This window comes from Notolepis coatsorum (genome assembly GCF_963971535.1).
Source record: "Notolepis coatsorum genome assembly, chromosome: 3".
In the NCBI taxonomy this organism is placed as follows: Eukaryota; Metazoa; Chordata; class Actinopteri; order Aulopiformes; family Paralepididae; genus Notolepis; species Notolepis coatsorum.
Genome location: NC_140167.1, coordinates 26949905 through 26977086, shown reverse-complemented (window position 1 = coordinate 26977086; position 27182 = coordinate 26949905). Strand labels below are relative to the sequence as shown.

The 27182-nt window shown below is 45.2% G+C and overlaps 1 protein-coding gene across 3 annotated transcripts in view; it reads left to right on the top strand.

Annotated features, from left to right (window-relative positions):
- The first annotated feature begins 10433 nt into the window (after positions 1 to 10433).
- LOC311224961 (palmitoyltransferase ZDHHC14-like) overlaps positions 10434 to 27182 on the top strand; it is a 149817-nt gene continuing 133068 nt past the window's right edge. For 2 of the 3 annotated variants that reach the window (XM_084310127.1, XM_084310125.1), the window contains exons 1-2: positions 10434 to 10904; positions 11919 to 12214. In XM_084310127.1, coding sequence (XP_084166253.1) covers positions 11973 to 12214 — 242 coding nt within the window. In that variant the 5' untranslated portion in view covers positions 10434 to 10904; positions 11919 to 11972. The remainder of the gene's footprint in view (positions 10905 to 11918; positions 12215 to 27182) is intronic. The other variant, XM_084310126.1, reaches the window with a different exon arrangement.

The following is a 27182-nucleotide window of genomic DNA, read 5'->3' as shown; positions in this document are numbered from 1 at the left end:
CAATTATCTAAAAAAAAAAAAAAAAAAAACACTAACCCTAACTAACCTTACTGTCATGTCCTAATATACTAACCTACACTGTAGCACTCAACACTTTGATGAACATTATTACTTCCTGATGACTTGTCGTACAGAACTTGTAAGTATCTTTGGATAAAAGCGTCAGCTAAATGACAAAATGTAAATGTAGATGTAAATACGGTGAGATGAGTGAATAGTGTTCTCATTGCCTCATACTCTAACACATCCTTTACTTTATTCATAACAAAAAGACTCTTGGACATCATTTTTTTATTTTTATTTTTTTACATGTGATATGTGAGATTTCCATGTTAGTTTATCATCCATAATTACACCACTAAAACGAAATTCAGTAACTCTCTCAATATCAACTCCATCTAGACAAGACTATATTTCCAACACATTTTTTATTGCCAAAAATCATTAAAAGAATATTCTGATTCAGTGATAGCTTATTTACATCGAACCATTTTTTTTAGCTTTGTCATTTCATACACAATATATTCAGCTAGTTCCTTTAAATTATTTCCAGAGCTAAATAAATTGGTATCATCAGCAAACAAGACAAACTGTAATAGTTTTGAAACATCACAAATATCATTAATATATAAAAGAAAACGTTTAGGTCCCAAAACCGAACCTTGCATTCAATTTTCATGAGTTCAGACAAGAACATTGATATCAATTTCATCGCTGTGTGTCCAGTGGCCCCTGAGAGGTCCAGGTTCATGCTAGCCTAGCTTAGCACAAGGACTGGAAGCAGTAGGGAGCAGCTAGCCTATAGCTTAGCACAAGGACTGGAAGCAGTAGGGAGCAGCTAGCCTAGCTCCATCAAAAGTTAAGAAATACAACTTCCAACAACTCCAGAACAAACACATAGATGGAATTGATATCAATCTTCTCGCCTGACTCTGGGGAAGATGGCAAATAAGTGTGTTCCTTTGACACAGACAAGTAGGGGAGAACGGGGATAGTTGTCAACACTTTTTACTCTAGTGTGAATTGCTCATCATCAAAACATCTTTCAATAGTCATTCCTACATTAAATTGAAGCTTAAGATGTTGGCTTGAAATGTGTATCCCTCTCATTTTCCAACGTATTGTAACAAAGAGTTAATCACCTATCAAAGACACTTTGTGACAACCAACCCCATCATGGGGATGGTTGTCACACACTATGGGGTTGGTTGTCACCATGTGTTTTAAATATGGGAAAAATCTTAAAAAGAAGACAAGAAGGCAGAACTAAATTTGAAAGTTTAATTGAATTGACAAGTTGACAAATACATAACTTAATGCATCTTAACATGAACATAAACAGGAAACACATCTTTAGGCCATCCTATATAACAAAATAAGAACACAATAAATCGGCCTAACAATAATAGCCTACACAACATGTGACGATCAAGGCTAACAGCCATCTAACAACTAGTTACTGTAGCTAGCTAACAACAATCATTCTAAACTATAGCTATCCCTTCACACTTTTTAAGGGTAATAATTGTTTCATTATAAACCAATTGTGTAAAAGCCTAGAAGAAAAATACTGAGGAGCGGAATATTTACAAATGGACATGAAAAATGGACATGAAAATCATGTTCAGCTGTTTCACTCCAAAGATGACAATGTAGGTGAACTCTGACCCCAATTCTGGACATTTAAATACCAAAATATGGGAGACAGGACCCTCTGGTGGTGAAATATAATGAATGTGACAACCTACCCGTGTGACAACGTCCCCCGTTCTCCCCTAGTAAGTTGGATGATTGATGTTAGAGTCTTCTAGACAGCACAATGAGAGAATATAACACAGTGACTATTCTGGTCAGGTTTCAACTTGAAACATTCCTCTGTTATCTCCCCAGCTACATTATGGACAGCTGTGGAATTCTGGACTAAGTCATATATGTAACAACAAATAATGTTCTCAGGTGGGGGTCCCTGGGACAAAATCGTATCACTTCCACTGCCTAATGTGTATCAATGTGTGCGTGGGGGTCTTTGACATGAAAAAGGTGAAGGCCCGCTGCTCAAGACAACAGCCTCCAACACTCGTTCTGCCTGTGACAAGCTGAGTCATTGATTGATTGATTGATTGCTTGAAAAGTTTATTAACAGGTTGCAGAATGGGTACAGTACAGTACAGCTCAATACATACAATTGTTAAGAGGATGCAGACCTGAGAAAGACTTTCGTCTTGTTTCCATCAGGGTCCCCCATTTTCAATTCATCATATGACACACATGACATACAGATAGACAGTACTGCTACATCTATACATTTATGACATACCAGATTTTCAAATACAGTACTGTTTGTGATACTAAAAAAATCCAGAAGAAGAGTATATACATTTGACATAGAAACTGTGCATTGGGGGAGGTTGGGTAGGTGGGGTGGGGCTGTACATTGGAGGTGGGGGGGGGGGGGGGGGGTTGGGTAGGGGGGGGGGACACACTGTACATTGGAATACTGACATACATTTGACATGGAAACTGTACATTGGAGGAGGTTGGGTAGAGTGGTTTTGAAAGTGGGTAGTGATTCACATTCCTTTACAGCTTTGGGTAGGGTGTTCCACCTTGATGTGGCATAATTGCTAAACGTGTTTAGTCCCTTGTTTGAGCCGAATCTGGGTTTAACATGATTTGTGGAGCTCCCTCTGGTGTTGTGATCGTGGTATTCACTGACCTTTGGGAAGTATTTTGACATGTACATGGGTACCTTGGTCGTGTAGTGTATCTTGTAGACCAGGCCCATTGCAAGTTGCTGTACTCTGTCGTCTACTCTAAGCCATCCTAGGTTGGCAAAGTGTGCAGGGGTGAGGTGGGTTCTAGGAGTCAGGTCAAGCAGTAGTCTGACTAGTTTGTTTTGAGATGTTTGTAATTTGGTTTTTAGTGCCTTTGAGGTGCTTTGGTACCATAAGTATCCACTCATGCCAGGCAGGATGGATGTGGTGGCTGAACGGGTGTAGGCCCAGTCTTTGGTTATACCTCAGGACACTCTACCTACCTATCTATCTACCTACCTACCGCCTCTCACTGGCAAATGGAGGTGGATGAATATGTGTTGGGTTGGGTCCACTCTGACCTTTTCACAAATGCATGATAACTGCACAGTGGTATTGGTGTGGGCGGTGTCTGTGTGTGTGTGTGAGTGTGTCTGCATGCACAGCAATATTAGCAGGGGAACTGTTTGTGTGTGTGTGTGCATGCATGTGATGTTAATATATATGTGGCTGATGAAGACGCATCCCATCGTATGCAATTACCGCTATCAACCACACACACTGTACAATAACATTCCAAAATGGATTGTCATTGTGCTCTCGAACTCCCACTCCACAAATCTAAACAATACAATATTGTCTGGATGAGGATGACTTGAACTGGATCTGATTCAGATCTCCATGTTGTTCTTGGACTCAAAAGCCATATCCGGGCGGTCAGGTGGCGTAGCGGAGATTGTGCTCGTCACCAATGCAAGAGGCTGCTGTCTCGACTCCCGGAGAGTCAGCATTGCCTTGGCTCGGGCTGATCGCTATAACTCGTTTGGCTGAGTTAGGGGGAGGGGGGCCGTGGGTGGGTCCTGGGCGTTGTGGACAGCGACCCCTACAGTTCGGTCGGGGCGCCTGCTCAGCGAAGGTAGGATATGGTGAGAGGTAGTGTGGCCTCCCACACGTTACACTCTCCCAGTGAGAATCTGCGCGGCCAGGCTGGCTGCCGGCTGGCTGCACATGCGTCGGAGGAAAGCATGTAACAGTCTCCGGCCTCTCGGACCAACAGTAGGGGAAAGTGCGCAACAACCAGGAAGGGGGTTGGGATAATAATAATATCCATGTCCACCCATTTCCCAACACAAACAACAGCTTCGTTCATAATGCTGCCCATAAGGCTCGCTGTCCAGGAATTAGTCCGACATGGCTTAGGGAAAATTAGACACCATTGATCACTTCCATTGCTTTCCAGCAAATTAGGTTAAGTATAGCATGTATGTGACATATATCACTTTCAAACCTCCAGCAGTGGCAGCAGAACCATTGATGTCATTTCGTAATCTACGTTTTGGCTGGGCCAACCAGGTAGCCTGCTCCTTCAGGTCCCCAATACCCGGCTCTTCTGCACCATGGGTGACCGAGCCTCCTGCACGGCTGCACCACGCCTGTGGAACAGCCTCCCCATCCAGCTGAGGGCACCACAGAGCCTGGACTCTTTTAAAGCAGGCCTGAAAACCTACCTGTTCAAAAAGGCCTTTGACTGTTTTCTTGTGCTATTGTTTTTGAATTTTCTGTTTATGCTATGTTTTTAATTAACTAAGTTCTATTTTTATCTTATTTTTATTCTGTTTTTTTTTTTTTTTTTTTTGCTAATAGCTATTTTTTTTTTTTAACTATGTTTTAACCCTGTAGTGTAGCACTTTGGGATCCCAGCGAACAAAAAGTGCATTACAAATTCAATCTATTATTATTATTATTATTATTATTATTATTATTATTATTATTATTATTATTATTATTATTATTATTATTATTATGTAGTAGTAGTAGTAGTAGTAGTAGTAGTAGTAGTAGTAGTAGTAGTAGTAGTAGTAGTAGTAGTAGTAGTAGTAGTAGTAGTAGTAGTAGTAGTAGTAGTAGTAGTAGTAGTAGTAGTAGTAGTAGTAGTAGTACTTCACTTAGCAAAAGCGAAAGGCCTCTCCTCTGTCCTGATTCTCCTAGATCTATCTGCAGCCTTCGACACAGTCAACCACCAGATCCTCCTTGCGGCCCTCGCAGGAATAGGAGTGGCTGGCTCTGCGCTGACATGGCTGTCATCATACCTCAATGACCGCTCCTACCAAGTGTCATGGAGAGGGACCCTGTCGGCCACCCGCCCCCTGCGGACGGGTGTCCCCCAGGGCTCGGTTTTAGGACCCCTTCTCTTCTCCCTCTACACTAAATCACTGGGTAACATTATCACGTCTCATGGCTTCTCCTACCATTGTTATGCCGACGATACTCAACTCTTCCTCTCCTTCCCTCCCTCAGATATCCACGTCTCTGAGCGGATCTCGGCCTGTCTGTCCGACATCTCAGCCTGGATGACGTCCAACCACCTCAAACTGAACCTAAGCAAAACAGAATTGCTCCACCTGCCGGCCAAATCCTCCCCCCTAACCGACCTTTCAATCACAGTCGAGAATACAGCTGTGACTGCGTCCCCGACCGCCAAGAACCTTGGTGTTGTCCTCGACGACCAGTTGAACTTCTCTGCTCACATCGCAGCGACGACCAGAACCTGCCGATTCCTCCTGAGCAACGTCAGAAGGATACGCCCCTTCCTGACAAAAGAAGCCACCCAACTCCTCGTCCAATCAACAGTCATCTCCCGCCTCGACTACTGCAATGCACTGCTCGCTGGCCTCCCGGCCACTGCCACTAAGCCTCTTCAACTCATTCAGAACGCAGCGGCCCGCCTGATCTCAAACCTACCGAAGTCGGCCCATGTCACCCCACTTCTTAGGGACCTGCACTGGCTCCCCATTGCTGCACGAATCCGCTTCAAGGCCCTCGACCTAGCATACCGTGCAGCAAAGGGAACCGCTCCCGCCTACCTCCGGTCAATGGTCTCTAACTACACACCCTCAAGACCCCTACGCTCTGCATCTTCTGGCCGCCTCAGACCTACTCCTATCCAAGCTCCGGGAGGGTCATCAAAGAGAAGTCGCCTATTCTCAGTCCTTGCCCCACAATGGTGGAATGAACTACCCACCCCAGTTAGGACAGCCGAATCACGTCCAATCTTTCGCCGTCGACTAAAGACGCACTTCTTCAACCATTATCTGAATTAAAAAAAAAAAAAAAAAAAAAAAAAACAATAAAAAAAAAATCTAACCCTAACTAACCGTACTGTCATGCACTTGTCCTAATAAACTAACCTACACTGTAGCACTCAACACTTTGATGAACATTGTTGCTCAGCTGATAGAGTTGTGCCCTTCCTGATGGCTTGTCGTACAGAACTTGTAAGTCGCTTTGGATAAAAGCGTCAGCTAAATGACTAAATGTAAATGTAAAAATGTAAATGTAGTAGTAGTAGTAGTAGTAGTAGTACAGTCTGTCATGCTAGTCTGCTAACACTGATCTCTCTCCACACACAAGCACACATGAACACACACACACACACACGCACGCACACACACGCACACACACCACACATCCTAACTTGCACTCTCTCACACACCACACACACATTAAAGGTCACTTTAAAACACAACTGTATATTTGTATATTATTGTATATAGTACTCATTACCTTTATTTTATTTTAAGCTTAGCATTGTATTTTATTCTTATTACTTCTTATCATGTCTATTCTATTTTATTATCTATTCTATTTCATTATTTGTATTTTTGTTCAATCGTGGCGGGCATGGCCACCTTCATTTCACTACATGTATGTATGTGACAAATAAAACTCTTGAATCTAATCAGCCCTGTGTTGAGAGAGAATCTTCAGCACGATAAGTTTCCTTATCAGAGTCTGTTGATCACAAAGTTCTTTACTGCCACAGTACTACTGTATGATGGCAGTACAGTGATATCAAGTGAATGAATGAATGAATGAAAACTTTATTTAACAGATTGCAGAATGGGTACAATACAGTACGGCTCAATACACACAATTGTTAAGGGGATGCAGACCTGAGAAAGACGTTTGTCTTGTTTCCATCAGGGTCCCCCATTTTCAATTCATATAGACATTTATGACATACACAACATACATGACATTTATGGCATAGGGACATATAGGTATTTAGTACTGATACATTTGTGACTTAAACGGTATTCAAATATACAGTACTGTTACCCCTAGATCCTGACAGAGTATATACATATGATGGGGAGGGGACTGTACATTAGGAGGGGGTGGGTGGGTGGGAGAGAAATATACATACGGCGGGGAGGGAATATATACATGCGGTGGGGAGGAGACTGTCTATTAGGAGGTGGTGGCCCTTTGTACTGCCTCCTGGCTGGGTTCTCTCCGTCATGCACATTAGGTTGAATCAAATAAACGTCAAAAGAATGATACCATATTACTTTACTATGTGTGTGTTATTGGCAGTGCACTCAGTGGAAGTACCAAAAAAAATAAAAATATATATATATATATATTTTGAATCTCTGTTTACTATTTTATTCTGATTAGTTATGAATAAATAGATAGAACCTGTTTTGTACACTAATATTTATTTCCGTATCATTTATTGGACATTTATTTCTGAGGGATATTTTAGTGGCTCTTAGCTGAAGAACAATGCTTTATTATTTATTATGCACATAATCTCACACATCTCACAGTATCCCAAAACTATCTTGCACACATTAATTTGGTTTGACAGTTATTGAGGGGTAATCAGTTTGAATATGTCCTCAAGTGATGTCATCAGAGGACACTAAATCCTTATGTTACAGCTCAATGAAATGATGGAGATTAAAAAAAAGGTATTCTTTTTGCTCACGGTTTGTACATAATTTCATCAAGCTGTAATTAACACTGTGGTCAGTGTGTGGCAACTGGCAACAGACATCACTGGATTTTAACGTATTAACTTATTAACTTTCATTAATTCAGACTAAAGTAATGTGCAAAATCATTGTTTAGAGTTTTGGGTATGTGAGATTATGTGCAAAATATCAGCATTGTTTTTCAGTGAAGTGCCCCTTTAAAAGCAAGGCACTGCATCAAAAGTATTTTGTATTCCATCTCAGACAACAGGTGACTGTAATCAGACTGTAATCAATGGCAGGTGAATATCATTATTGTCATCTATCTACATGTTGAGTTATGGTGGCCAAACTAGCCATACATTTAGTATTTTTTTTTTTTTTTTTTTATAAATGTCTTTAGGAGCCATGTGGTAGGGTAATTAAGGGTATTTAATTAGGCTATACTGTGGGAATTAATGCACCAAGCAAGGCATTCAGGATGGGAGAGAGTGAGAGAGAAAGATAGAGAAAGAGGGAAAGAGGGAGACAGGTAGAGAGAGAGGTCGAGAGGGAGGGAGAGAGATAGAGAGGGAGAGATAGAAAGAGAGAGAGGGAGGGATAGAGAGAGGGGGGGAGAGCGTGAGAAAGAGAGAGGGAGGGAGAGAGATAGAGAGAGAGGGGGATAGCGAGAGAGAAAGGGAGAGAGGGGGAGGGAGAGAGAGGGAGAGCAAGAAAGAAATAGATAGAGAGAGGGAGAGCAAGAGAGAGAGAGAGAGGGAGAGAGAAGATGGACTGAGGGGCCGTGGGAAGATGTTGCATCAACATCACCGCGGCAGACCTGACAGAATCACCCCAGAGAGGTTGGCATGAGGGGCAGTGCCACCTGTCCTATCTGGCAGCATGGCCTGTGTTTCCCCTACATTCATTCAGCACCCCCACTGTTCTGCAATTATTTCCACTTAAAAATAAACAATTAAAAAGATAATGAAACCTCATCTGGCCTTCTTGTATAATCAAAATCAAATGTATATGGAGGGATCATAATCTCCAAAAGAGTCACGTTTGTATCAGACAGAGTTCCAGAAACGAAACTACCCTGTCATGTGTGATATAAATAGGCCTACTACTGGGATATTAAACATTAGGTCAAAACGAACCCAAACAAAGGTAGGTTTCCGAATAATAAAACAAATGTTTTATGATGAGTAAAACAGAGTCCATTTTCTTTGGATCAAATAACAAACTCAGCAAGACCAACGGCTTCTCTGTTACAGTGGGTGACAATATTGTCACAAGGAAAGATGAAATTATCTACCTGGGTTCCATCCTAGAGGCAAATCTTTCCTGTGACAAAATGGCAACCAATGTAATAAAAAAAGTCAACCAACGAACAAGATTCTTGTACCGGATCTCCTCTCTGGTAAACAAGAATACCCTGAAGACTCTAACAGGAGCACTCATTCAAGGGTACTACGACTATGCTTGCACCTCATGGTACCAAAGCACCTCAAAGGCACCAAAAACAAGATTACAAACATCACAAAACAAACTGGTCAGACTACTACTTGACCTTACTCCTAAAACCCACCTCACCCCTGCCCATTTTGACAACCTAGGATGGCTTAGAGTAGACGACAGAGTACAGCAACTTGCAATGGGCCTGGTCTACAAGATACACTACACGACCAAGGTACCCATGTACATGCCAAAATACTTCCCAAAGGTCAGTGAATACCACGATCACACACCAGAGGGAGCTCCACAAATCATGTTAAACCCAGATTCGGCTCAAACAAGGGACTAAACACGTTTAGCAATTATGCCACATCAAGGTGGAACACCCTACCCAAAGCTGTAAAGGAATGTGAATCACTACCCACTTTCAAAACCACTCTCAAAGAACACCTACGGGAGACTGCAATTCGAAACTGGCCCCTGTAAATGTCCTAACCCAACCCCCTCCAATGTACAGCAAATGACCAAGTATGGTTTTGTCAATATTCCAATGTACAGTTTTGCTTGTACAGGTGTACAGTGTATTGAGCTGTACTGTACTGTACCCATTCTGCAATCTGTTAATAAAGTTTTCAATCAATCAATCAAGTATGTGGAACGCCCTACCCACAGCCGTAAAATAATGTGAATCCCTACCCGGGCTGCAATTGTACCCATTCTGCAATCTGTTAATAAAGTTTTCAATCAATCAATCAATCAATCAATCAATCAATCAATCAATCAATCAATCAATCAATCAATCAATGTCCTTATTAGCCAGTCGCCTATCCTGGTGGTGACGTTTAATGTTTCTTATAGGTTTCTTCAATGTTTCAGACAAGGGAACGCTCTAAAAAAAAAGGTCCTCAATGTATTCCCCCCTCTTGAGTGACTTCACCCCCTGTGGAGGAGTGGGTGGAGCTGACTGGAGGAGTGGGAGGAGCTGTGGAGGAGTGGGATGAGCTGTGGAGGAGTGGGAGGAGCTGTGGAGGAGTGCGAGGCGCTGTGGAGGAGTGGGAGGAGCTGTGGATGAGTGGGATGGGCTGTTGAGGAGTGGGAGGAGCTGTGGAGGAGTGGGAGGAGCTGTGGAGGAGTGGGAGGAGCTGAGGAGGAGTGGGAGGAGCTGTGGAGGAGTGGGATGAGCGGAGGAGTGGGAGGAGCTGTGGAGGAGTGTGGGAGGAGCTGAGGAGGAGTGGGATAAGCTGAGGAGGAGTGGGAGGAGCTGTGGAGGAGTGGGAGGAGCGGAGGAGGAGTTGGAGGAGCTGTGGAGGAGTGGGAGGAGCTGAGGATGAGTGGGAGGAGCTGTGGAGGAGTGGGAGGAGCTGTGGAGGAGTGGGAGGAGCTGAGGAGGAGTGGGAGGAGCGGAGGAGGAGTGGGAGGAGCTGTGGAGGAGGGGTTGTGACTGCTGCTCTGATGTTGACGTTTGTTGTTTGCGAGGGGTTGCAGCAGCAGCGTGGATATCTGAACGGAGGGCTCTCGCCGACTCGCAGCCCGCTCCGGGTGGGTAACGTTGCAACTTTTTCCTTTTGAGTACGTGGCAGAATGGTGGAGATTTATGGGGACAGCCAACAACGTTTGTCTTTGGGAAACTGTTTTTCTGAAACGATCCTTGGTCTTGTTTCGTGTTGTTGTGCCGCGCCAGCAGCAGCAGCAGCCAGGATGCTACCGGAGCTCCTCTGAGAAGAACCCCGCCGTGCTCTCTCTCCCTCTCCAGATCTGACTAGTACTACGGACACCCCTCTGTCAAGTCCAAGTGGGGGGTTTGTATTGTAGCCTCGAACGACCAACTCTCAACGCTTTAACTTCGAAGAAGATGGTGTTCTTTGTTTTGACCTCGGCTCCCAACAAACCTGGATAAGAACGAACGGACGCTACGTGACAACAGCAGCCCAGCACGACGACTCCTGTGCCCGCGGTGAGAGCAGCGCTTCGACCCTGCAGCCCCAGGCACTGGATGCACCGCTACACACACACACACACCGGTGCTGTTGTTGTTTAATGGTATGCGGTAGCGGGTAGCTTTACTAGAGAAACACATTCTACATGTTTGCCATATGATCGTTACAGCAGCAGTGGAGTCCAGAGGAGTTGAGTAGTTCAATGGTGTTTGAGCTGCTGTGACTCAAGTCAAGATAATAACCCAGAACACAAGCGACACACGGCGGTTGACGCCACGTTAGCGATGATAGGTAACATAACAAGTTAGCCTCTCTAGCTAGCAAGCTAATAATATATATATATATTAACTTGGCTTTTAACCAGCTTGCTAACGACGCTAGCTTCTTCTTGAGTCAGCTGCACCGCTTCCCCTTTTCCTCCCCGATGGCTGCTAGACTAGTCAGTCAGGTGGCTTGCTGCTGCTAACCAAGAAGCTAGTGGGTTAGCTTTGTGTTGTTAACCTGGCTGGCTGTATGACAACTTCCACTTAAAGTTGTTTACTAATCGCTAGTTAATATCTAACTCTGGTGTGTTATATGTATACATTTAGTTTCACCAAGTTTGTTTGCTGGTAGCAAACATTGTCATTATGTTGTGTGTGTCTGATAATGTAATGCTGGAGCCGGTCAACTCAGCTAACCTTTAATATTCAATTAAAACTTTTCTTCGGTTTAAATGGGTCTAAAACCATAGCCGTTTGGCAGCATGGACGAGCATGAGTGAAGATGCAGGCTATTGTTTGCCGTCTGTACTCAACTGTACAATTTGTCATTGCAGAAGGACTATATACCTGTATGTCCCTATGCCATAAATGTCATGTATGTTGTGTATGTCATAAATGTCACTATGAATTGAAAATGGGGGACCCTGATGTAAACAAGACAAACGTCTTTCTCTGGTCTGCATCCCCTTAACAATTGTGTGTATTGAGCTGTACTGTATTGTACCCATTCTGCAATCTGTTAATAACGTTTTCATTCATTCATTACAGAAGGACCCTCTCCCCCCTGGACCTACTCAGCCGTGGGGATTTCAGTGGAGGTTGATGCATCTCGGGGTGTCTGAGTCCATGAGAGAGTGCGAGTACAGCCAGATCAGCACTCGCAGCTCCACCCCCATGGAGACCCCTTACAAGAAGAGGACCCCGAAGAAGAGGAAGTGGGAGTCCTTCCCAGGACGGAATAAGTTTTACTGTAATGGCAGGATTATGATGGCCAGACAGACGGGGGTATTCTACCTCACCCTGATCCTGATCCTCCTCACTTGTGGACTCTTCTTCACCTTTGAGTAAGTATGACTGACACTTTATTAACCCTTTCACTACCACACTACAATGTGTTACGCTTTCATTACCACACGCCACAGGAGGTTAACCTTTCACTACCACAGGAGGTTAGCCTTTCACTACCACACTACAGAAGGCTAACCCTTTCACTACCACACTACAATGTGTTACGCTTTCACTACCACACGCCACAGGAGGTTAACCTTTCACTACCACACTACAGAAGGCTAACCCTTTCACTAACACACTATAGACGGTTAAAGGTTAACCTTTTGTAGTGTGGTGGTAGTGAAATGGTTAGGGTTCCTCCATATCTGTTGCATGAGTGTTTGGTCAGTTGCATCATCGCAACAAGGGCGTTTCTCTCTCGCTCGCTGTACCCCCAGTGCCCCCCGTTCACCTTAAGATCACTTAATCACACATTGAGCTCAATTACACTGGTTTTGGGATTATGAGCAACTGCCTTTGTGCTTTGAGATAATCTGCTTGAAAATCCTAGGAATTTATACAATGTGTACATTCATCCTAATCGTGAGTGACACACTTTGTGTTGCGCCTGGGGCTACCCATGACGGAAGCTGTTGTGCGGCCCTGCTTTGGAAAGGTGTGGCTCTTCTATGTTAATTTGCCCCATCTCCACCCATGCATCATTCATCATGCCTGTGCATGTTGTATGTGGTACTTGCAAGAGGTGCCCTGTCACATTCAACATTATGTTGTGTTGTACAGGGTTAGGTAACGCTTTGAAAATGTTCCCACTGCACAGCCAGGGGCATCAAGTGCCGTTTTCAGGTCAGGACATCCGTCACTCAGTCATCAATTCTTCATGGCCTCGAGTCTAGAGGGTTTATTATTTGATACCGGTTTGCATTGTGCTCTTGGGAGCTCGCAAGTCCAATTTGAATTTTACCTATACTTTGTACAATGGCAATACAATCGAATTAAAGTTGATGGAACGCGGGGCACCTTGGGCCTGAACAGGATCTGTGCTTGTTGGTACCGGTACCCTTTAACTCATTAGGCGCCAAAAATGTAGTATCTTGTGTTTCGCCCGCCGCCAGCGCTTGAGTGCCAAAAACGTACTATCTCGTTTTTAGATCCTTTGATCCCCGTTCTAAACACTCAGCCGGAGCTCCCTGGCACATCTGCCTATGTTGGAATTGCAATGACGATCGAATCTCGCCAATGCATGGGCCAGCTAGTGTTAGTGCCAGACAGTCCTTATCCACAGAACACATTCCCCTGGGTGCTCAGTGTCACATATAACTTATTTCCTAATTCATTGTAGGCTTGGGAGGTATTGCGGTATACCAGGGTATTTAAAAATCCCGTCTGTATGATTTTCAATACCGTCAAAAATACATCTATACGTTTCTTTCTAGATGGGATCGCCGCAGCGAGCGTGATGTCACAGACTGCACCACGCAACATTATAGTGTGTTCCTGTGGGTCTCCCATCTCGCATGTGTGTTAATCTGCATGACAAATAAAGACTTATTCTTCTATCGAATGCGGTTATGGACCGGTGGCCGTCCAACGTCCGTTTATTAAGGTCGAATGGACCATGCCCCATGGGTCCACTTCCAGACATCGGATGATTGTGGATTCGGGTATTGGAGCGTTTTTCATAGCCAACAACATAGAGTCCCAGTAAGTGGAGGGGTCGGGTGGAGGTGTTGTAGAAGGCTGGGAGGAGGAGGATGTTGTTGTGGAGGATGACTGTGGTCAAACTTGGCTTTAGTTATGCTAAAAGTAACTTTTAAGATGAGCAATAACTTTATCTGCCTATTTTAGCTCCAAACAGTTTGTTTACCAATGGAATTATTCTTTAGGAGCATACTAGACTGCCAATTTCCTCTTCGGATTCCCGCTCGCATAAGCCATGTCCGTTTACCCCAGTTTGCATGCTAATGGAAGCAGGTGTTCCTCTAGCACCTGGCTGAGCGATCTTCAGGTCAAACACTTTTTGTCGTTGCTATTGATCTTGCAATCCAACACAATGAATGCACCTCTTCACTGTACTAGGAAGCACTTCGCTGGGATCAAGGTGTTGCCTGTTCCCGTTTCTCTGACACTGTGTGTAACTTATCTCAAGTGAACTTTCCAAGAAGTGCACACTAAGGACCAGTTTGTTTTCCCCTGCCTGCCTGTGACAATTAGCTTGTAGTTACTTGGAAAGCCAATCGGCAATCGTTAATTTGAGGTTTTTAGATCAGATGGTGTGATTCGATGAAAGACTATGTGAGATTTACCGTTAAATGGGCACTTTAAAAAAACAAAAACAAGGGCGGTCAGGTGGTGTAGTGGAGATTGCGCTCGTCACCAACGCAGGAGATGCTGGGTTCGAGCCCAGCTCTCGGCGTTGCTACCAGCTTGGCTGGTCGTTCATACCCTCCCACGTGTTACACTTCACTGTACCTAAATTGTACCTCATCCCATTTCTGCTTTGCACTATATAGTATTGTATATTAGTACATTGCATTGTATATTGTATGGTAACTCAGTTACTTCTATTCTGCATCGAACATTGTACATATGTCTATACTGAACACTGTGACCTCTATTTTTACTTCTATTTTACATCCTATACTATTTTATTTCATACTTATCTTGTCTAGCACAGTCTCTGGAGCGTAACAGTAAGAAGCATTTTTTATAAAAGTATTCTGTACTTCTGTATGACAACTATTAAAGAAACTAGAAACTTGAACTTGAAACTTGAAGAGTCCTCGCAGCCAAGTGAAAAGACGTCACTGGCAGTCGCCACACGCATCGGAGGAAGCGTGCGGTCGGCTTCGGGACGCCCTTGTACCGACTTGTAGGAGAACATGCATACAGCAGCCAGGTAGGGGAGGGGGGGAATTGGCACGGCAACTAAGTTGGACGGGGAGAAAAACATCATAAAAACAAAACAAAAAAACAATGCTGATTTATTTTGCACATAATCTCACACACATCCAAAAATAACAGTTTTGCAAACATTCATTTAGTTTGACAGTTATTGAGTGAATGAGTTTGAATATGCCCACCAGTGAACTGGTGTCAGTGTAACTGACACAACACAAGGTTTCAATGTCCCTGATGACATCACTGTCTGGTGGCCATATTAAAACTCATTTACTCTCAATAACCCCAAACTAAATGCATACATGTGTGCAGTTTTTGGATGTGTGTGAGATCATGTGCAAAATGAATCATCAGCATTGACTTTCGGTGAACTTTGGCCCAGAATGTTGTAACATATTTCGGTTGGCCCGTGACAAAAAAAAGTACAGACCGTTGGTACCCAGCCCTGATGGTACATTGTGCTGACAAAGTGGAAACTTGTCATGGTGGGTGACTTCAAACTATATAAGTCACACACCACAATACTACCCAGGCATATTACACATCAGTGACCCCCCCCCCCCCCCCAAGTACCGGATCTCAGAGCCTACAACAGCTCAACCATTTGTAACCATTGAAATTTGTGTTGTTGATACATGCGATCTTGGTGACGTTCTTTTCTGCCGTGGAGCCTGTATGAATGTCGGCCTCGCACCGCATCTGCTTATCTACATGTGCTGCTGCATATATCATCTTAATCACCGAAGCAGTCCCAGGATCCCCACGGGAGCCCCCTGCCTGCCTGCCTCCTCCCACGTGGCAGAACGACCCTGTAATCGCCACCAGACGGGATGCCCCGCTCACGCCGCTGCGTCCGCGTCACTCGTCCTCCTCCTCTCCGTATCCCTTCTCCCGGACGTCCTAAAAATCGCCGCTCTGTGGCTGAAGTATACGATGGGACGCGCAGAGACACGCTGACCCGAGTGCTGTCGCTGCTGGCTTGTCTCACAAGAGCTCACAGTCTCTCTCTCTCTTTCTGCTACTACTTGACTAATCACTCTCTCTATTCCTCTAGTAACACGAGAGCTCTTAGGTTGATAACAATCCTGCTCCGTCATGAGTTTTGTTGCTCAATCAGCCGGTGTTTTATCAGGGTGAAGGGTTTTAGAGTCATGCCAGAGCACAATGCGCAAACTATGTTACAGTGACTGGTGTCTTTTGCCAATATCTGTTCAGGACGTCCTGTAGTTCTCTGTAACCCAAACCTCCCCCTGTTTGCTTTCTTGTATGCCTGTAACATCTGGCCCGGGGGGGGGGGGGGATCCCATGCATTATGGTACCAGGTCTGTCGAGACCTGACCTCTGGACTACTTCCATCTTTCAGTGCGTTATGACCTCAGCAGAGATACCGACAACCTGTGACCAAAGGGCCGGCCTACTGGGGGGGGGGGGGGCGTCAATAAGAGGCCCCACCTCCTTTCTATAGGACAGTTCATAAAGTCACGGCGGATAGAGATGAAAGTGAAGAAGGCCCTGGCTGGCGACCACTTGGAACGTGGACGTCCACCTGGAGGATGCCAGATGCTTCCTGGCGATACCCTCCCTCCCTCCCAGCGCTTAATTTCCTGCACCCTAGCCTGCCAGCAGAGCCAGAACCCCCCCCCCCCCCCCGGCGCGTGCGTCTGTCCTCCGTTTGTTATGACTACAGAGGACAGTTCTCCGTCCCATGTCCTCAGGCTGGCCGCCGGGTCGTCCTGCACCGTCCCCCTCGCTCCTTTTCTTCCCAACTGGCGCCCGTCAGCTGAAAGGAGACGTTTATGGGACGGTGGCCCTGCAGCACATCGGCTCCTGTTGTCATTAACCATATAATGCGTTTCGATTAGTAGAGTCTGCTCTCCTCTGCTGGCTGTCGGCACAATGGAAAATAGCTAATCCATTACTTGCACAGTGTGTGTGTCTCCTCTCGGTCTTCTCCACAGCACATGGATCAAGTTAACCCTTTGGGTGCCGTTAACGTAGAACTACGTTTCTGTCGCCCGACGTTTGAGTGCCGGAAACGTAGATCTACCTTTTTCCTCACGGTATTTCTTTTATTCGCTATTGCCATTCATAATTCAGCGGGGCACCTTGTGCATGCTGTACGGAATGTGTCTGAGCTGGCAGACGGTCTTATACCGCCCTCTAACGCCTTCGGCCGCTATTGCACTCCATTAGAAACTATGTAGTTTCTTTTCTCTACCGAGCTGCGGCGTGGGGGCGGGTCCTAAACACTCCGGCAAAACACGCGCTTGTAGGGATGGCTTGGACAACTGACCCCGCCCCTGCCCGTTCATGTGCAATGCCCAATAACGTCGGAGACGGGATCGCTGTGGATAACTGGAATGGCGATCAGATAATTGGATAATCTTTTTTGCATTACATCAGAGACCAGGTAAGGACTCTATATATCCAATCTTGCGTCGATCTTATATTTCTTTCTCACGCGATTGAAGCTATCTGTGTGTGCTGTGTGTGACTGTTTACCGTTGGGTGCATGATGGGGGGGGGCCGCGCTCCAGGGCCCACTTCATGTATGCACGAGGAGACATAATAATGATAATCTAGCGTTGATTTCAGGAAGATTCGATAATCAGGCGAAAAATGTCAACGTGATAAGTGGATTCCACAAAAAACGCTATTTCCGTGTCTTTTTCCTGGAATTACTCAAGAAGCACCCAAACTATATTAATATTCAAAATGGAAATGTACGGATGAAAAAATAATCAGTTTTTTGCACGTTGACTGGAAGCAACTCACTGACAATCAACGGTGTTATTAGACCCATAGCTATAATATAAAATATAGGTTTAGCTCTACAAACAAGGTGAACGTTTACATGGGGTCATTGGGCGGCAAGGCCAGATGCACTTCCCGGAAGGGGCGTGGCACTAATGTGTTAAAGAATTATTGTAAATTTGTGTGGAGTGGTGGGAATAGCTGCTTCAATAATAACTTATAACAACAACAACAGACAAGTTAGACAACAATGTATACAAAAAAAACGATATACACTGAATGATTAGTTGTTACCTAAAGTCCTTGGACTCCACTGTAGAGAACGGGTGCAGGCCTTTGACAACAAACTTTGTCACAGCCCTGTGACACTCGTTCACCCTATCCGCTGTCATCCTTCCTCTAGCTGCTAGGGAGAAAGGACTTTGGGTGGTGGAGGTAGAAAGGATGTGTGGTGGCCCTGGGAGCACTGGGCTGGGACATGGTGGCTGACGCCTCAGCTTGATGATCTATAAAACGTTTTTAGATTGTAGTATTTGTAGCTAATAAACTTTGTTTATTAGCCTATTTGTAATAATTCGTTATTATTAGCTTACCGGCTGCAGTGGACGTGGATGCAGATGGAACACTGCGCGCAAGGCAGTCGAATACGGCGCATTTCTGCACACTAATATCATGTTTTGCCAACAGATGTTTTGATAAATTGCTCGTATTGCCACCCTTACTGGCAAATGTTTTGTTGCACTTGTGGCAACATGCGTTGTCGGCATCGACTCTTGTAAAGTATATCCATACTTTCGACCGCTTCGCTCTATCCGCCATCACGACTCAGTGCATGCAGAGGCAGAGCTGTCTGTGTGCAGCGCGGAGACAGCACCTTCGTTAAGAAGTACCCGTATGTGTATATGACTATCGTGACTCGCGAGGAGTGTGTGTATAATAATGACTCGCTGCGGCTCGCTTCTCGTGCAGAGACGTGAGGAGAGATCGTTCGCAACTTTTAAATAATAATAATAATTTCTCTAGAGTATCGATAGCAGTACCGATGACGTCGGAGCTTATAAATACTCTGGTATTTTCTAATATAGTACCGGTTCCCGTTTAGAACCGGGGTCCGGGGGTCATCCCTAGTGGAGAGAGCAGAGAGTGTGGAGAGAGCAGAGAGTGTGGAGAGAGCAGAGAGTGGAGAGAGTGGAGAGAGCAGAGAGTGTGGAGAGAGCAGAGAGTGTGGAGAGAGCAGAGAGTGTGGAGAGAGCAGAGAGTGTGGAAAGAGCAGAGAGTGTGGAGAGAGCAGAGAGTGTGGAGAGAGCAGAGAGTGGAGAGAGAGCAGAGAGTGTGGAGAGAGCAGAGAGTGTGGAGAGAGTGGAGAGAGTGGAGAGAGCGGAGAGTGTGGAGAGAGCAGAGAGTGTGGAGAGAGCAGAGAGTGTGGAGAGAGCAGAGAGTGTGGAGAGAGCAGAGAGTGTGGAGAGAGCAGAGAGTGGAGAGAGAGCAGAGAGTGTGGAGAGAGCAGAGAGTGGAGAGAGCAGAGAGTGTGGAGAGAGCAGAGAGTGTGGAGAGAGCAGAGAGTGGAGAGAGAGCAGAGAGTGTGGAGAGAGCAGAGAGTGTGGAGAGAGCAGAGAGTGGAGAGAGTGGAGAGAGCAGAGAGTGTGGAGAGAGCAGGAGTGTGGAGAGAGCAGAGAGTGGAGAGAGAGGAGAGTGGAGAGAGCAGAGAGTGTGGAGAGAGCAGAGAGTGGAGAGAGAGGAGAGTGGAGAGAGCAGAGAGCAGAGAGTGTGGAGAGAGAGCAGAGAGTGTGGAGAGAGTGTGGAGAGAGAGCAGAGAGAGTGGAGAGAGAGCAGAGAGTGTGGAGAGAGTGTGGAGAGAGAGCAGAGAGTGTGGAGAGAGCAGAGAGTGTGGAGAGAGCAGAGAGAGTGGAGAGAGCAGAGAGTGGAGAGAGCAGAGAGTGGAGAGAGCAGAGAGTGTGGAGAGTGGAGAGAGCAGAGTGGAGAGAGCAGAGAGAGCAGATAGTGTGGAGAGAGAGCAGAGAGTGTAGAGAGCAGAGAGTGGAGAGAGCAGAGAGAGCAGAGAGTGTGGAGAGAGAGCAGAGAGTGTGGAGAGAGCAGAGAGAGTGAAGAGAGCAGAGAGGAGAGAGCAGAGAGAGGAGAGAGTGGAGAGAGCAGAGTGGAGAGAGCAGAGAGAGCAGATAGTGTGGAGAGAGAGCAGAGAGTGTAGAGAGCAGAGAGTGGAGAGAGCAGAGAGAGCAGAGAGTGTGGAGAGAGAGCAGAGAGTGTGGAGAGAGTGAAGAGAGCAGAGAGGAGAGAGCAGAGAGAGGAGAGAGCAGAGAGAGGAGAGAGTGGAGAGAGCAGAGTGGAGAGAGCAGAGAGAGCAGATAGTGTGGAGAGAGAGCAGAGAGTGTAGAGAGCAGAGAGTGGAGAGAGCAGAGAGAGCAGAGAGTGTGGAGAGAGAGCAGAGAGTGTGGAGAGAGAGCAGAGAGTGTGGAGAGAGCAGAGAGAGTGAAGAGAGCAGAGAGAGGAGAGAGCAGAGAGGAGAGAGCAGAGAGAGGAGAGAGTGGAGAGAGCAGAGAGAGTGGAGAGAGCAGAGAGTGTGGAGAGAGCAGAGAGTGTGGAGAGAGCAGAGAGTGTGGAGAGAGCAGAGAGTGTGGAGAGAGCAGAGTGTGGAGAGCAGAGAGAGCAGAGAGTGTGGAGAGAGCAGAGAGTGTGGAGAGAGCAGAGAGTGTGGAGAGAGCAGCGAGGTGCACCGAGCGGTTTGCTAGAAAGATGTATTTCTTAATCCTTATTCATTATCTCTCCACCACATCCTCCATCATCTGAGGGATGCTCAGTCAGCTGTACGGCAAGTGCCGTTAGCAACCAGCAGGCTTTGATCTGTTTATTATTCTCTGTACCCGGCTCCCCCAGACGCGCATGCGCCGTGGTGGTGTTGCATGTTGCCCGCTCTCTCCCCCGCGCCTCATAAAGAGTTCACTCAGCTCATGAGAGATGTTAAACTTTGAAGTGGTGTTCAGAGAAGCAGCGCGTGTTTGTGTGTGTTTTGAGAAAATTAGCCCCTAGACTCGAGATGCTTTGTGTTGGACGGAGAGAAAGGGGACGAATACTATGGCTTTTGACGGGTCTCTGTGATGAATGAAACAGAGATCCTGCGAAATGGGATTCACATTGGTCTTCGAGGGACTAGACTGTTTTGAGTGTGTCTGTGACGTGTAGCTGTTGATGGATGTCGGATTGAAGGGCCATGTTTGTTGAACTGTCTTTTTGTGTAAAGAAATGTGAACAAAAAAAGTCTTGCCGTGTGGAATCTGTCGAGACGTGCCAGGAAGTCACAAGGAGTCCCAACACACACCACAGTCCAAGCTCAAATGTTTTATCTCCCAGCATGTTTTCATGTTGTTCAGACACGTATGCTTGTTGTTATTAGAACCTCTCCTTTGCGTTATTCATTTGAGTTTCGTCCGAGACGAGTTGTGCAGATCCTCTTCTTTTGTTTGGCCCATTGTTCTCAATACAAAAATCTAGGCATCTCTTAACACTTTAATCGCCGATGACGTGTTTAGACGTCATTCCTCGCCATGCTCATTCTGCCGAAGACGCCGTAACTCGTCTTTGATATCAATAATTCAAAAATCTGTGATCGAAATCATATTTCTCCTCCGGAGACATGAGATGTACTGGTGAGCTCCACTCAACTGTCTAACGGTTCGAGAGCGCCATCTGGTGGCCGATCGGCAGATCGGCCAAGAGGGAGCGGCGCGCCAAACAGGAAGTGCTCATCCATAATCCGTCCGGGCACTCGCGATCGGTAGCCGGACTCCATCTCAACACACTGGATAATCAATCGCTCGCCCTAACTCAATAAACAACGTTATTTGGACGTATATAATATTATACAACCTGGAAATGGTTCATCAGGATCAACATCCCATAATCGAAAACTGTCTACTCCACGCTGATCGTCCAACGGCGCGAGGAAGATATGGTAAGATCCAGCGTTATTTTCTAATGTATTCTATACTAACTGATCTATTTAATTTAGCAATAGAATTTAAAAAGTTATAGCCCTGCAAAGAAGGGGAACTTCTCCATAGACAAATAGAGCTGGCTAGGGATGGTAAATTATGAATTTGAACCATGGCGATCCAAGTGTTAAACATTAACCACATGTCCTGTGTGTGTGTGTGTCGACTATGTGTTGTGTGTCTGTGTGTTTGTGTGTACAAGCCCAGGAAGGAAGTGGGCCTGTGACTGTGGCTTTTCTGACTAACCTGTCATTTGCAGCGTTAGGTAGGCAGAAGCATCTGTATGCTGCGATTGGTTGAGGTAGTTCAGTTTCTGCCACAGCCACGGTGATCACGTCCTACGTCTGTAACAAGGCAGACCACACGTGTCAACAACACCCACACATACACAAACCTAACGGCCATTACTAGGGTGAGCTTGCTTCCTGGTAAGTAATCCATTCGAAAATGCTAGCAAGATTTAGAATTCCTTAGGAAATAAACGTTTGCTTAAGGCGTTTTCAAATTTCCCAGTGTGTGTGTGTGAGAAACGCAACCTCATTGTGGAGGGGAAGTTATTGGCGTTGGCAGGCAGGGTCTTGTTTTAAGTACTATTATGAATACAGCCCACGCCCCCTCCCCCACATCGCCTAATTCCCCCACTGCATCCTGGCCAGTCATGTCTTGGAACCGTTTGGCTGGCACATCGTCAACCCTTCGTAAACCTCTCTAAGCATCCGATTAGGATCGACTAAAAGCTCAGCAGTTTTTTGAAAGTGTGATTAAGCTTTGCTGTGAAATAGGGAGGCGAGGCAAAAGAGTCATTTGGGTGAGCCACTCGAAGAGGTGAGAATCATAGGTGCAGGAAGTGGGTTGGCAAGAACAGCATGACAGTTAGATAGGTAGGCTATAGTGGACATTAACAAATGCCAACTCTGTTTAATCCAGCTCCTTCCACTAAATCATATATTGGTGATTGATCCAAGCTCTAAATGTTTTGGTGGTGGATTGGTAGGGCTGGCTTAAATACTTCGAAGCTTCGTTCGATGGGCATGGGATTCGAATATGATTTTTTTTTTTTTGCTAAATCAACTCTGCCTCTCTTTGTTAACTACAACAAGCAATGCTGTTTGTTATTTAAGATGAGGTCGGACTCGGCACTGACAGATTTGTGTTCATTGTGCTGCTTTTATAAAGCCTCAAATGACTGCTTACAATATTTCATGAAAGCAAAGTGTTTTGTTTGTCTAAGATTTAAAAAGGTTTAAACTTTACAGCACTGACAAAGTTGAACAAAGTGCTGTACAAGTTCTCACAACATAATTTTTTAAATGTGGTGCTAAAGCAATGTCCAAACATGAGACAATTCAAACTGTGATGTATAAGGAAATTATGTTCAAGGTACAGGGATGAGGAAGGGACTTGATATTCACAGGTGTTTACATTTTTATTTAGTTTTCTATTTTCTTTTCTTTTATACATATATAGTTTTTGTTTTGCATATATATATATTTTTTTTCTTCTTTTTTATGTTTAAAATAGTACGCTCATTTGGGTAGTGGAAAAGGGGTAGGATTAAATAAGTGTATACTACTTCCTACTCCTTTTCGAACATGCAGATTGAGTTGTTTTGCTTTTTGTTATTGTTTGTTGTATTCATTGCATGTTTGAAATAAAGACTTCAAATCAAATCAAATCAAAAAGAAATTAAATTAAATTAATACATTTTTATTTTATTTCGAAGCTTCGAATTAAAATTGAATCTCGGCCCAGAAGCTTCGAATTCCAAAAAAAAATCGAAGGTCAGCCCTATGGATTGGTCACCCTGTCATAGGTTATGTGCTCTGTGTTCAGCCTCTGATGTTGCTCATCATCATGGTATACAGTGCAGTAGTATAGTGCACATCATCATCCTGTTACTAGTTGCTGAATTTATCCAACCTAGTGATAAATCATTCCAATGTTCTGCCTCTTCATTAGCAGTTTCTTGGCCTAGTGGCACCAATGATCTACATTGTGTCATTAGAGATGCACCAACACTGGTGTAGAATATGGGGTTGATGCCAAGCTCTGGCAGGGAATATTTTTTATGCATAGCTTAGGTAAATTAACAAAAAAAAGGTTTCTGCTTCGGCTTTTTGAAAGTGTCTCTTGAAATGAAATGCTGTGACTTCTTTTGGGGGTGACATAATCTCCCGGAACCTCTGCGTAGACCCTGGTCCCCACGGTGCAAACACACTGAGTTCCTGAAAGAGTCCCTAGTGATTTTATACAATGCATTCTTAGAGATGTTCCGATACAATTTTTTCCTTTCCGATTACGATACCTACCGATACTGATCCGATACCAGTGCATACATTAAAAAAAATTAAATTAAAATAAAATTATATAAATTATAAAACTTATTTTAAATTTTTTATACAGCTACTGTTTTATATATACTGTTTTTTAGTAATAACTATAACGTAATGGTATTTATTCAACAACAGGTGATTGTATAGATTAGTATTAGTATCAGTAATTGAAAACTATCTCAATGAGTTCACCCACGGAAAGGTTGTTGGCACATTAGTTCCACACGGACATTATTCGTTGCTGCACTTGATTCCACAAGGCTCCGTTTAAGTAGCAGAGGATCTGTTGTGATTTTTGCACAATAAATATTCAACATTCTCTTTTGAGACTCCGCCTCAGACTCTTATCATTTGGCACTAAAAGCTAAACATTGTCACCGATATGGCTGTCCGCAACATGTCATTAATTGTGTACGCGAGGTGGTCGATCACTGACGACGTTAACGTGAGCTAGGTTAGCTAGCATGAGCTACCGGTACTGTAACTTTACTGGTGAAAATGTGATTTACGTTGGAATACTCCTTTGCCAACTTGCTGTACTTTGCTTGCAGGTCTGCAGCCATTATTGCTGGATTATGAATAGCCCCAACTTTAGCCAAGGTAACGTTAAAGCTAGCTTTCGGTTAGCTGTTCAATGCTAATAACACCACCAAGCGAACGCATCAGAGCTCCCCGTCAACACCACTCTGTCGGGAGGATGGCATTTAAGAAAGTATCTGCTGTTAAAATGACAAACAGCATTGACACTTTAATTCACAGTCGGTAAAAAACACGTTTGTTTCATAATGCTCACTCAGCAGACCGCAGTGTTGTTGATACATTACGTCATATGGTATCGGAGCGCAGAATTAGAGGGTACTCGCCGATACCGATACCAGCATTTTAGGCAGTATCGGCGGCATTTCCGATACTGGTATCGGTATCGGAACAACTCTTCTTATGGTGTTTATAAATGGTAAATGGCTGCATTCATATAGCGCTTTATCCAAAGCACTTTACAATTGGTTCCTCACATTTTACCCATTCACTCACACATTCACACACTGATAATAATAGGGAGAACAGGTGGGTTTTGAGGCGGGATTTGAAGGTGGTGAGTATGGGGGAGTCTCTGATGGTCTGAGGAAGGAGTTCCAGAGTCGAGGTGCAGTGCGTGCAGGGGGCGAAACTAGAGCCCGCCATTGGCGCTCAGTTTTTACGTTTGGCGCCTCCCACTGAGAGGTCTGCCCGCCGTGTGGCGGGCAATTAAATAGTCATGTGAAAACCGAAAATCATGATCCAATTCTGAGCGGAGTTCTCACTCGCTGTCTCAGCACAGACATGCAGCGCATTGCTGCTCCTACCCCTCCCGCACCTGTTTCTGTATGCTGCATGTAAACAGAGGACAGTCACCGTGACGTTAGTCTAGTCAGAGGGACCTCCGTGAGCTGATGTTAGCTACTGTTACAAAATGACCCAGTCAACTATTCACTTTTAGTTTAATACATGAGGCATTGTGTAACGTTATCCAGCTGGCTAGCTACTGATAGCTCCCGACATCAACAACTGCTCCAGCAAGTGTCCAGTGCATAATACCTCCGTTGGCTAGGTAGCTCATGTTAGCCCACGTTAGCTCACTAGTCACTACGAAATGTCCCAGTAAACTAAATAGTTCAGAGGCGTTGTCCCAACGCCATCCAGCAGTAGCTACAGATAGCTCCTGACATCAATGTCCTACAACATGCATATTCGAGCCCCTGGCTTACATCGCATGAGGGCTGCTGAATAGGGTCCAGGTGCAGCGCAGGAGAATCCTTTCATGCTGAATGTAAGAGTTTAGGGTCCAGCTGCAGCGCCGGAGAATCCTTGCTGGAGCTGGAGGCCACTCGAGTATACACACAAGACAGTGGAGCTGTTTGCAGACAGCGAGGTGGCGATGTCTCGCAGATAATACAACTACAAGTATGATTATATAATATATATATTTTATTAAAAAGAATTTTTTTATATAAAATAATAATAATTATTTTTTTAATCAAAAAAAAGTTGGCAGGTAAGAAATATGCTTGGCGGGTAGATTCTTCCCATCTACCCGCCACTGGCCGGTGAGTCAAAGTTAATTTCGTGCCCCGAGTGCGTGAGAAGGCCCGATCGCCAAAGTTTAAGTTTGGATGACGGGACAGGACAGTGAGGGAAGCAGTGGAGGACGGGAGGGACGGTAAGGAAGAAGTTGATTGATCGGGAGCCAGTGGAGAGAGTGGAGGACAGGATGTGTTCACGGGACCGGGTGTTTGTGAGGAGGCGCCGAGGCGGGCGGCTGAATTTTGGACCATCTGCAGTTTATGGAGGGAGCGGGAGGTGATGCCAGTGAGGAGGGAGTTGCAATAGTAGAGGCGGGAGGAGATGACGGCGTGTATGAGGGATTCAGCGGCAGAGGAGAGGCAGTGTCGAATTTTGCCGATGTTGCGGAGGTGGAAGTATGAGGTTTTGACCATGGAGCGGACATGGGGGTCGAATGAGATGGTGGGGTCGAGGATGACAGAGGTTGCGGACTAGGGGGGAGGGTGTGATGGTGAGTGTGATGCAAGGTGCCAACCTGCTCACCGGGAGCAATTAGGGGTAAAAGTGTCTTGCTCAAGGACACTTCGACAAGCTGACTGGGAGGAGCGGGAATCGAACCGGGATCCTCTGGATTACCAGACAACTGCTCTACCTCCTGAGCCACTGTCGCCCCACGATAACGATACTTCAACGCTTCGGGTCTCTCTTTCTTCCAGGCTCTTTGCCTCAAACCAATGGTCTGAGTCTACTGTTTAGTAAAGACGATGGATTGGATCGACGCTCGGTATTGGCCGATACTGAACGTTTAAGACCCGCCTATCGCTACCGGCAGTGAGAAAGTGGTGTTTGTTGGTTCATCCCTAATTGGGGTTTTCTGCATTCTGCTGTCTCGTAGTCTTTAGACCTCTCTATCGGTGTAGTGACAAGAAAATCCCATTTTATTAACATTTAAAGCAATGCATTGGTATCAGAGGAGAGGAGTATTATTT